General features: G+C 45.4%; 1 protein-coding gene across 1 annotated transcript in view; it reads right to left on the bottom strand.

The window, feature by feature from the left end:
* LOC310775671 (melanopsin-A-like) overlaps positions 1-12,105 on the bottom strand; it is a gene marked incomplete at both ends in the record, with an annotated part of 38,593 nt that extends 26,488 nt beyond the window's left edge. Inside the window, one exon of the mRNA XM_083635820.1 lies at positions 11,944-12,105. Within this exon, the coding sequence (XP_083491946.1) occupies positions 11,944-12,105 (162 nt within the window). The remainder of the gene's footprint in view (positions 1-11,943) is intronic.
* Between the last annotated feature and the right edge of the window lie 288 nt (positions 12,106-12,393).

The following is a 12,393-nucleotide window of genomic DNA, read 5'->3' as shown; positions in this document are numbered from 1 at the left end:
AAGGTTTATGTTCAGTGTTACTTTGTTAAGTCAAGACACGAAAGCAATAGTCTGGTTAAAACCATCCTGGTAGGGCGTCCGGGTAGTGTCGCGGTAGATCCCCTGCCTACCAACACCAGGGTTACAGGTTCGTGTCCACGTGTTACCTCCGGCTTGGTCGGGCGTCCATACAGGCACGATTGGCTGTGCTCGAGGGTGGGAAGCTGTATTGGGGGGTATGTGTCCTGCGTGACCTTTAAGGGTGTTTACAAACTATAACTGAAATGTAGTTCCCTGCTTGAAAAAGACAAAATATACTCGAATTATATAATGTTGAAATCATGGTCTATCTCCTGACCTGGAACTACAACAATATGCATGTATATTTGATTGACAAGCAGTTTTGGGTGTTTTAATTTTGTTCTTGTGAATCTGTTAACATCAAGACTATGTAATGATGTTGTAATGCCGTCATTTTATCAGAAAAATGCAAGGAAGGAAGTGATGATATTCTGTCAGTATGCTGCAGATGATGCTTCTGATGGTGACGCTGGGCTTAAAGCTCTCTGGCACGGTGCCAGGTGATGGAGACGGTGATCATAGTGATGAGGGGGTGCTGTACATTTTATTATACTAGCACTCATGTTGTTTTTTAATCTAGTTTTGTATATTTATGTCTGACTGTACGTAGCCTATTGTAAGAACTCTGATCTCAATGGCATACTACGATTGGAAACGCCAATGTCGTTGGACTACGCCCACGTTGAGCTTCTCCACACTGCAGTGAGGGGCTTCTCGACGAGATGGGACGAGAGAGCACCACACCTTTCGAGTGAGGAGGGCCTCAGTTGCTGTCCCTCCTATTCCTTGCCCTCATCCCTGGATCCGTTGCTCAGTCTCTCTTGGCCCTCCTGACCTTGGCTATATTTGCCTGACGTTTCTGCTTTTTCATCTCTTTGTACTCACGCGCCTCAGCCTTGACAAGCAATTTCAACAACCACAATGCGCTGCCAATGAAGAGGGGCAGTATGACAGTCATCAGGAAACAATAGGGGTCTTTGTAAACCCACCCCCCCGCATACTCTGCCCACGCCATGGCCCATGCCCGATAGGGGTCTTTGTAAACCCACTCCACCACATACTCTGCCCACGCCTTGGCCCATGCCCAATAGGGGTCTTTGTAAACCCTCTCCACCACATACTCTGCCCACGCCTTGGCCCACGCCCGCAAGTCCATCATGCTGATCACCTTAATACATTAATAACGTCTGACTTAGCTACACTCCCTCTGCTTCCAATTTGTAACCTCAGCAGGGAGGGATTCATGACATCACTGATGATGTCACACAATGTCTATGACATCATCATGTTTAAAAAGATTTGTGAAATATGGACATCAAGAGAGGCATGAACATGTGTTCATAACCAAACAATGCAGAGAAATAACCACTTCATCAGTGTGAGATCATCAGTGAGTATGACATCACTGATTATGTCACAACATCTATGTGACATCAAAACAGTAAAGCATGTGACCAGAGAGTGTGGTGGGGCGAGTGAGTGGAAGGAGGGAGAAGAGGGCGCTTGGATGTTACAATATAAGTTATGGATAAGAGCAAAGACTAGCAAAACCAACTAATGTAATGTTCCGTAGCAGCCAGGGACGGCTGATATCAATGGGCTAGGGGGGCTAAGCCCTCCCTATCATTTCCAATAAAATGAGAAAAGTATTATTAATATTTATTCTTTACATAAATTATATCAAACAAACTTAGAATTGGTTGTTTATGTTGGTGGAAGCTATAGATCAGCAACAGCGCCATCTATAGACACAAAAAAATCATCACAGTGGGCTAGTTTGATGCAGCCCAAAGACACTACCTTCAGCCTTCAATCACCTTCGTAAAAAATGATTGACAAGTGTCTGGCACGCCCCCCTTGAGCTGCTGCCGTCTACGGCCCATTCGGGCTAAATTCGAACAGCCCAAATGGGCCGACCTGCTACTGACTTGACAACCAATGACAGCTCGAATATGACATGCACACACTACAAGTGAGAATCAGGAAATGGCGCTGAGGTGGACAACTTTCTCATTCATTCTCCTTGATCTCTGACGGGGGGAAATTATAAGTGAAGAGTCCAAGGAAAGGGACAAAGACAAAATCGTAAGTTTTGTGTTACGTGGGCACTGGGCACAACAGCTGTAGCTCGTTAAACATCAAAGGGAAAAGACGTGAACAGCTCTCTGTCGCTCTCTCTCTGTCGCTCTCTCTCTCTCTCTCTCTCTCTCTCTCTCTCTCCTCTCTCTCTCTCCTCTTGTGGTCTGATAAAAGCAGAATCTGTTTGGGAATGTGTTGGTTTTGCATATCTACCTAAGAGAAGGTTTTGCTCAGTCTGCTATTATTGGTAGCTTGATATGGAGAAGGCGCTGCTTTTTGTATTCTTGAAGTGGATACTAACCAATATCTTGTATTACAGTATAACTGTATTTGTCAATTTGCCACTGCCATCACCCTGTGTGGTGTTCCTTTTTTTGTACACATTATTGTGGCAGTTTTGTAACTGTTTCCCAGCATCTGACTGCATTATTAGTGTTTATATCCTTTTGTACTCTGTATTTATGTGGACATAAATTAATCATTTAAATGTGTGTGTGTGTGTGTGTGTGTGTGTGTGTGTGTGTGTGTGTGTGTGTGTGTGTGTGTGTTGTGTGTGTGTTGTGTGAGAGAGAGTGATAGCCTACAGAAAGTTTTGCATCAGGCAATTCTTATAGCCTACTACTTAGTGTTGTTTGTTGCTGTAATTTGGTATCTCGGAGGCTGCTGTTGCTGCAGCATGAGCTATTGGTGGTTATAATTTTTTAGCCCCTCCACCCAATATCACCACCAGCCGTCACTGGTAGCAGCTAATATGCTAACAAGCTAACTAGAGCTAATGTTAGCTAGCCTGAGTGCAGATGTGTCTCTAGTGAAGGAAACATAAGGAGTTGCTTTATCATCTTGCTCAACTGTCTGCTGGATTACTATTGCTTCTCCCACAAGGTATTTTATCCTGGCAGACATTCCAGATGACGTGTTGTTTCTGACTCATACACTTAAGGTGTGGTGAGTGTGGACAGCTACAAATACCTGGGTGTTCACCTGGACAAAAAACTGGACTGGAGACGCAATACCGAGGCTGTCTACAAGAAGGGGCAGAGTAGACTCTATTTCCTGAGGAGTGCACACTCATGCACACATTGCACTTTGCACACTCACAATGCATAGTCATAGCTATATTACCATGTAATACAATACGCCATTACGGCATAGTCATTGCAATTATAATATAAGTTATAGCTGCTGCGCAGCAATGGGTCGTGGCCGGGCTCAATTTTTGACCGATCGAAAATCTGTTTCGATACTTTTGTGTAGAACAGAAACATTGCTCGAGTGACACTGATGACATGACTGATGACATGACAATTGCCCAATTGACATAGCTGATGACATCACAATTGTTCAGTGACATTACTGATGACATCACAATTGCTCGAATGGTCTCATGCTTTTTGGTTCTGCCCCTCACTATTCGGATTCTGGGCCAAAATATTTGACTGGTAATCCAAATCCTACAAAATAACCCTACAGCCGGAGACAGAACTCACCATCTTCAGCTGCTCGGAGTCCTCTCTGAACTTCCCTACATCTGTGCAACAATCTCTGACACTGGGGACAATAGTTGCCAAAAGACTTATTCTGAAGGAACGGAAGTCCTCTTCACCTTCTTTTCAGGTCTGGCTGATGGGCATGATTTCTGTAATACAGATGGAGAGACTCGTTCAAAAGGTTCTCAACTGTCTGGGACGCCTGAACGAGGCGATCGGAGCAACGGCCTTCACGCCAATCACCTTGCAACTCCAGATGGACAAACAGACACCAGACCAAGCCATCTACAACTGTATGACATCATTGATTTATGTGGTATATGGCATCACTAGTGGTGACCTGGCCACCAGACAGAGCCGTCTAGAACTATGACATCATCAGTGATTTATATATATACACACACTATACACACACACACACTATATATATGTGTGTGTCAGTGGTCTCAATGTACAGCCGGAACATACACAATTGATTAATCCAGCGCATATAAGCACGTGTGTCTACAGTGTGTGTGTGTGTGTGTGTGTGTGTGTGTGTGTGTGTGTGTGTGTGTGTGTGTGTGTGCATGCACGCCTGCGCCTGAACGTCCAACATCTGTTTGCCCACACAGCCTTACTTTTCTGCAGAGTCACAAGCTCCCATTAGTGAGTGAAGGAGGCCAGTGGAGCAGCAGTGTGAAGAGTGATGAGGAGGTTATGTAAGCCAATGAGTGAAAGGGGTCACAAACAGGTCTCCTTGATAGAGCGATACGGAATGTGTGGGCGTGTTGCCGAAAAAGGGCACAAGTCCAGGCGTCTCAAAAGTCATATGCACACTTGAAGTGCGGTTGTGACTATGGAATGCAAAGATGTGCGCTGTGTGTGTGTGTGTGTGTGTGTGTGTGTGTGTGTGTGTGCGTGCATTTGTGCTTTGTGTCTGTGTGCAGATGTGTGTGTGTGTGTGTGTGTGTGTGGGGGGGGGGGGGTCGAAGAGCGGTAAGACATCAATGGAATGTAAACACACTTCGGTCCCCTTTGACTCCGTCACCACACGTGTGGTAAATCACACTCAAGGTCTTCCTCTCTCTCTCCCTTCTCTGTGCTTCCTCCATCGCTCAGTCCTGTTTCCAATGCCTGCCACTTCTGCCACCCTACAGTATATATCTCTCTCTCTCCCTCCCTCTCTCACTCTCTCTCTCTCTTTCTCTCTCTCTCTCCCCATTCACTCCTTTTTTTTATCACTGCTGCATCCCGTTCCATATTCATTCCCTTGCTCGCCCATGCTGTCTGTTCCCTGGCCAGTCACACAGTGAGCAGCTTGGCATGGAACTCTATTTGTGTGGGATTTATATATGGAAATAGCGGGTGCTGTGTGTGTGTGTGTGTGTGTGTGTGTGTGTGTGTGCGCGTGTGTGTGTGTGTGTGTGCGTGTGTGTGTGTGTGTGTGTGTGTGTGTGTGTGTGTGTGTGTGTGTGTGTGTGTGTGTGTGTGTGTGTGTGTGTGTAGTGTAGGTAGGTATGGACACACTTGTGTGTGTGTGTGTGTGTGTCTGTTTACATGTGTCCGCATCTATGTGTTTGCCTTTGTCAGCAGACAGCAAGTAATATAAATGTAAATGGTCTTGTGTCTAATGCACAGCTGCTTTGTTCCAGGCCTATTAAATAAGAGACAAAAACACTAATGGAAAGAAAGGGGGGAGGTGGGGACATTAGAGACAGGTGGAAGGAAGGGAGAGAGAGAGAGAGAGAAAGGAAGAGTGAAGGAGAATCGGGGAGAACGAGGGGCCCTTTACGATCAGAATTGGGAATGTTGATGAATTTCTGAACACACACACACACACGCACACACACACACACACACACACACACACACAAAGACAGGACACGTGTTTGCACACTTATGAGTTTTTGAACATCTAAAAAACACACGTACTTCCACAGTGGACTCTAGCCATCTTCAACCGCTTATCCGGGGTCGGGTCAGAGCAGGGGGCCACAAACCTCCCTTTCCCTGGCCACATTAAAGGAAAGCTTTGCCGATTTTCAACCCACTAAGTATCATTATAATCTCGGTAATATACAGGGCTTACCTTCTCTATATGTTTTCCACACTGAGAAATATCCGTTTGCCTACAGAAACTCTGCAGGTATGAGTTATTAAGGCTCGTTAAGGCTCTCGATGTGATTCTCCGTGGATGGGTGCATACAGAAAAATGTCAAATAAACAATCTGTAGTTGGAACAGCCACCCTCGAGCAGAACAGCTGGTCACTTCTGCTTCCAGAATGTCCAGAATGACGTGTAACGCGTCATTCTGATACAAGTGCTTGGAACATCTGCATTATATTACCGACGTCCTTTAACCAAGTCTGACAGGGGGGGATCCAAGGCGTTCCCAGGCCAGCGTGGCAATGTAGTCCCTCCACCTGGTCCTTGGTCTGGTCCGTGGTCTCCCAGCTGGACATGCCTGGAAAACCGCCCTATGGAGGCGACCAGGGGGCAGCCTTACTAAATGTCCGAACCACCTCAACTAGCTCCTTTCTATGCGAAGGAGCAGCGGCTCTACTCTGAGTCTCTCATGGGTGACCAAGCTTCTCACCTTATCCCCACTTTGGCCGCTTGTATCCGTGATCTTGTTCTTTCGGTCATCAACTATGGGCAGGCCCAGTTTTACAGGGGTGCAAAAGCACGCATTGCACCCTTATTTTAATTGTCTGCATGCTCAGTTGAAAAGAGTGGTAAAAAAAAACACTTAGGCTACTGTTTAAACTTGACTTATAATTGTTGTTTTTCTTTGTTCTTTGATGTGAATTTATGTCTTTTTGGCACCTTTTAAGGTTGAGATAATTGTATTATCATTATATGGTCCAAATATTTCAGTAAAGCACTTGAAATATTCTTGCTTGGCTGGTATCATTCTACGTGAAATCATGGTAAAATGCATTATTTTTAGTAAAATAACATTCCTTCCTATCTAGGATGCATCCCTACTCATCTTGTTCTGGAACCGGCCCTGACTATGGGTCACACACACACACACACACACACACACACACACACACACACACACACACACACACACCGAAATAATCCTGCATCACTCTCTTACCACAGCCAAGACAAGGTGAGAGCATGGCTAAGGATTTTCCTCTCATCTATAAAAGCAGTGCAACAAGTCATTCCCCCAAGTCGACACGTTTATCACTTATCTGAATAATGCTTCTCTTACCACAGGAGGAACGGGATATTTACTTTCACTTTGAAGAAGCCCTGATCAGTAGCTTCTTAGATGTATTAACATAAATCTTAGAAATACTGTGACTATAGAGACACTGCATGAAATAGGCCACGCCCATCACGGGGGAAAAGCTCCGTTCATTTCCACACACCAGCGTCATTTTCCTTGAATTAAACATAGCTAAAAGCTGTTGTGTGGTGGGCTGCGCAGACAACAAATGTAAAAAATCGCCAGTTAAAGTTTTTTTGTACTCCTGAGCAAAACAAGGAAGCCATTGAGAATAGGCGAGAAGAAAAATGTGGATCTAGCTGTTAAGAAGTAAGTTGGAGTGTTCATCTTCCGTATATACGATATTTTTGTGCATCACGCAACCATGCACGTGACATAGAAGAACGCCAGGATTGGAGGGGGGGTTTCCATTGTCCCCCGTCTTGGGCGTGGTTTCTGAATGATGACGCGTTACGCAGTGTCTCTATGGCCTGATTATCACATCAGGGCAATAACAGTAAAAGATGAGCTTTATTCTCAAACGTCCACTATTTGATGAGAAGTAATGCTCTTATGATGGATGGCACTGAAACAAGTTACAAGTTCAGGTAGCTTACTTGTTAGGATAGCAGGCAGCTTGACAGTAGTTCATGGTTGACAAATTGAGAGCACGTTTTCACTTTTATCTTGGAGATATTGAATGAGAAACCTCAAGTAATGATGCCTTTACTCCACAGAATGGATCTATAAATATTTGAAAAGCATATTGACTTACTCCGCAATGTGTTCTGTGTTGTTGAATATTTTACGCTTTTCAGTGCTGCAAAAGACCAAGCAAAAGTTACTATCACTTCGAATTTCAAATGATAAGGGGTCCATTCTCTCAAGTTGCCCTCAGGCTTAGCAGTATTGACTGTAACTAATGAATGCTACAGTAATCACATAGGCCTAACTGATTATCCGCCCACTGCATCTGCCACACATACCAAACAAGGCATTCATCAGCCTATCAATGATTTGGCAGAGAAATGGCTTTCTTCAGAGGGAAACGTCTGTTTTCGTGGCGAACGTCGTAAAAATCGGTTTACCAGTAGACACACTCTAATCCACTGCAGAACAATCAGGACACGCTCACACATGACCTTCAGCACACACACACATGCGCACGTGCACACACACACACACACACACACACACACACGCACACACACACACACACACACACACACACACACACACACACACACACACACACACAATGAGAAAGAGACCATGAACTGCAGACTCATGTTAGGAGTTAGGTAGTCTCGCTGGCCAGCCTCCCCTCCCTTCCGGGAGAGGAGTCTGGTGGCGCAGGTCTCCATTGTGGAATTGCGATGGGCGGCAATAAGGACAGCCATGAGTAACATTGGAGTTTATAATGGAAATAAAAGCATTAACAGCCACTATGCCATGCAAAACCCTCCACTGCATACTGTATCACCAGCCTTTTTGATTAACAGTAGCTTGTACAACGCTGGTTTCACATCATCACCTAAACCAAGATGGGTTCTCCAAGGAGTGTCACTTCTCCTGTTGAGCTTCTCTTTAGCCCCCCTAAAGTCATGTTTCAAGATGTATATAAAATACTCTACTTTGAATAATAATTTTTGTCTGATGGTTTTCCCCACAAAAAAGGCTAAATTATCTTGTTAACATCCTTAAAATGACTTCCCCTCCTTCTCCTTCATTTAAAAATCCAAAGCAACCAATCAGGGATATCTAGAACATAACTAGCCAGTCACAGCATACAACACAGGCTTTCAACACATTCTCACTCGTGACAAAGTGACGACAAGGGTTCGTGACCGATCTGCAGTATAGACGGTTTTATCTAGACAACAAAAACATTCTAAATTGAACCCCAGCTCACTTCCTGTTGCAGTGTTTGCTATGGACAGGAAAAGGGGGAAAAAGGGAAGCAGAGCAGGACTGACAATTCTGTGAAAACAGTCTATATGATGAGTTGGGAGTGAGAATGTGTTCGGGCTTTAACTGCTGAATACTGGACAGGAATTGGCTCCAAGATTTGTGATGTCACTAATTTTGCTTGTTGAAAACGGCCTTTTCAATGAGCTCTGAGAAACTTTCCACTTTCAGAAGATGATTGTGGAAACAGCCTTTTAGTGTCAAACTCTGCACACAGACATCATTCTGCACAGTGAAGCTCAGACATCCAACTGAAGGAACAAGAAGAAAAACAGATTTTTGACTTTAGGCGGTCTTTAAGAACCTTGACCAGCATCTTGTATAACAATTTACCTCATCAAAATCCACAACAGAAGAGTCTCCCATGTCTAATAGATGCCCCGTATAGTTTTTAAAATCAAGCAACAGTGTTAAAAGGGGAAAAGGATGAAGAGACCCTAACTCTACAGTACTGTGTCAACAGGGAGTGTTCCTCCTCTCTGAGCCCCTGCCTCCATCTACCCAGCATCAAGTTGACCACCCTGATGGACCTCATCTCCAGATGTGAAGCCAGTGCAGCAGCATTTACCAGGTTCGCTCCTGTTAAAGCTTCAGCGCACGTTGGCGCGTCGGCCTCTCCAAACGCATTCCTCCGCCTGCAGCAGCCGGCATTACCCACATAAGCTGGCTGCCGACGCTCACACACCAAACCGCACCAAACTAAGCAAGGCTAAACAACACAACACAATCTAACTCACAACTTATAGAGACAAAAATGAAAAAAGACTCGCACAGACACTTATTGCACACTTTCTCCTCCACACTCGTGCATGCGCTCAGAGAGAGAGAGAGAGAGAGAGAGAGAGAGAGAGAGAGAGAGAGAACAGACGGAGAAAACTCCTAAGAGCTTCTAAATGAAAACCACACTTCTTCCACGGTATAAAGATCCCATCTCGCCCGGTAGAGGTTGCCCTCAGGCTCCACTTGTATCGGCTTTCCCACCTCATAGAGGGCGAAACCGCAGAACACACAGCGATGAAAGCCTGCAGCTTCCAGCTTCAAAGCCCGAGACTAAACAGAACAGAACCATTCACACTTGTTGACCCACATTTACCGTAGCAGCCAGGGCACCCACAAGTATCTTAAAAGTGCTTTTGCAACAGCTGTTCCTGCCTCTAATACTCATGTGACATTGATTCCTGTCGGTCGCTACTCCCGGGGCAAAGCCAGAGCACTGTTACTACTTTATTCATTGCTTTTCTTCTTCTCCCTATGTACAGTACCACATCTAAAAAAGGATTTGGCTGCAGGCTCTGTGTAAATCAACCCCACACTCAGATAGAGCCTGGCAGTGGCGTCGCCAGGGTCTTTCTTTCGGGGCCGCGAATATTTAGGGATCGATATTTTCAGCTACATGTAGTCCTAAAGTGAAGTTTTACATTGGCCAAGATTTCTGTCACCTCTCACCGTCCATGCTCCATTGTTAGCGCTGTCTACAGAGATCTGCCCGCACAGACTCACCTGTCGCTGCTTGCTAATGTGTGTCTGTAGGGGGCTCTGCCAATGTATAGTTTGAGTTGAACGGAATAGGCTACTGTATGATTCTAATCTGTGATCTGTGATCTTGCCTGAGCCCCGGATGTTCCGAAATCCAACAACGGCCCTGTGGCCATGGAGGATAAAGAAAGAGACTTTTTGGTTTTACAGGAGTAAAAAGCCTCGGAAATGAGACAACAGGAATGTGTTCGGACTGATGTTGGCATGATTACACCGTAACACGCCCTACAACAAAAAGATAATGACTCAGGGTGCTTTCACACTGGCGCCCCGGTACCGTTCCCGAGCACACTTGTCCCCAAATTGACCCCAGTTTCGGAACGTTTGATGAGTGTGAACGTTGCGTTCCATTCCGTTCTGCTCCCGGGTGTGGAACGGAACAGAATGAAAGCAATCGTTCCCAGTGAGAAAGCACCCTTAGGCTATAGGAGAAAAAGAAAGAAGAAAAACATTGAACATACCATAGTACGATGATAGGTCAAATCACCAATGGCAAACTATCATAGGGAATAGCCTAGGAATATCATAGAGATAAAATACCGGAGTAGGCCTACGATAAGGTCCCTGTAGAACAGTCATGTCCAAAGTCCCGCCCGGGGGCCAATTACGGCCCCCAGACCGACTTTAAGCGGCCCATGGCTTGTCTCTCAAAATATATTCGTTGCCCTCAACACAGTATTGGTTAATCAAGCAAGTTCACTTTGCGTTTTTTCCGTTCACCTAACGATGACAGCACTATCATAGTTTGTAGAGAAGCATCAAGTAGGAACTAGGCAGGCGTAACTAATCCGTATAGAGTATAATTGTATGTGATTTATTTTAATCCATATGATGCGAGAAGCAGCTGGCCCACTGTTATTTTCACATGATCTAATCTGGCCCTCATTCAAAAAAGACTGGACTGGACACCCTTGCTGTAAACTGTGACACAAAAAATCCATATAAATTCATAGTGAATCTGCAGGAGATGAGATATAGGCTACTCGCCATCACATGCACACACCACATAAACACTATAAATCACTCTAGGAATTATTATTATTATTATTATTATTATTATTATTATTATTATTATTATTATTATTATTATTATTATTGTTGTTGTGCTATTTGGAGCAGATGAGCGCTGATACGTTACAGAGGGGAAAAGTTATCCTGTCCAAACTGGATGCGCACTTTTACAGAGGCGGGTGGGTGAGTGAGAGCACTGTTGTGCAGGCTTTCATTCCGCCGCGTCCCCGGTTTTCATTCAAGGTACAGTGTTGAATGAACGGTGCTTCATTCATTCAGGGGAGGAAACGCATCTCGTTCACAACCGCCTCGCACCGTGCCTGCCTATGTAGTTTTCACGTTTCACTTAACACGTCAATGACGAAAAACAACGATGAAAAACTCTAAAAGAAAAGAAAAAACATGCTGCACGTGTTTACAGCTGCAGGGAGTTATAGTCGCTTGTCCCGGAGCTCACTCTGATCTGACAGCTGCTTTACGCACCGATGTGGTCGCTCTGTTTCCACACCGAGAGGCACTCCGTATGCGTTACAGCAGTCAGAAACAAAGAATAAAACCCTAAATAAAAGCAAAAATACAAGAGACAGAATACTTACAGATGTGGCGACGGGAGGCAGCTCCATCAGCCGGTGCGCACTGACGGAGCTGATGTTCCAGGGGCCCCGGGTGTCCGCGGCCGCTGCCCCGGTCACAGCAGCGGTGGAGCTGGTCGAGTCTGATGTGGGGATGCCAGTGCCGATCAGCAGCCGAGAGTCCATCTGAGAAAAGTGGAGATTCAAGCGAGAGAAGCGGTCGGGAATGTGAGCAGTGGGGCAGAGCTGGAGAGCGCGGGGGTGAGGCGGTCTAGAGCGGAACCGAGTCCAAGTGAGCAATCATCATCATCACCAGCCTGCTCTCCCTCTCGCATCCCACTACTCTCACAGGACTACTGGTACTACAGAGCTAGTGCAGGGATGGGGAAAGTGCTTATATCTCAGTGCTTATATCTCTCTCTCTCTCTCTCTCTCTCTCTCTCTCTCTCTCTCTCTCTCTCTCTCTCTCTCTCT

Source organism: Poromitra crassiceps, assembly GCF_964638095.1.
Source record: "Poromitra crassiceps genome assembly, chromosome: 4".
NCBI lineage: Eukaryota > Metazoa > Chordata > Actinopteri > Beryciformes > Melamphaidae > Poromitra > Poromitra crassiceps.
Note: the sequence above shows the minus strand (reverse complement) of the source record. Positions and strands in the feature narration are given on the sequence as shown.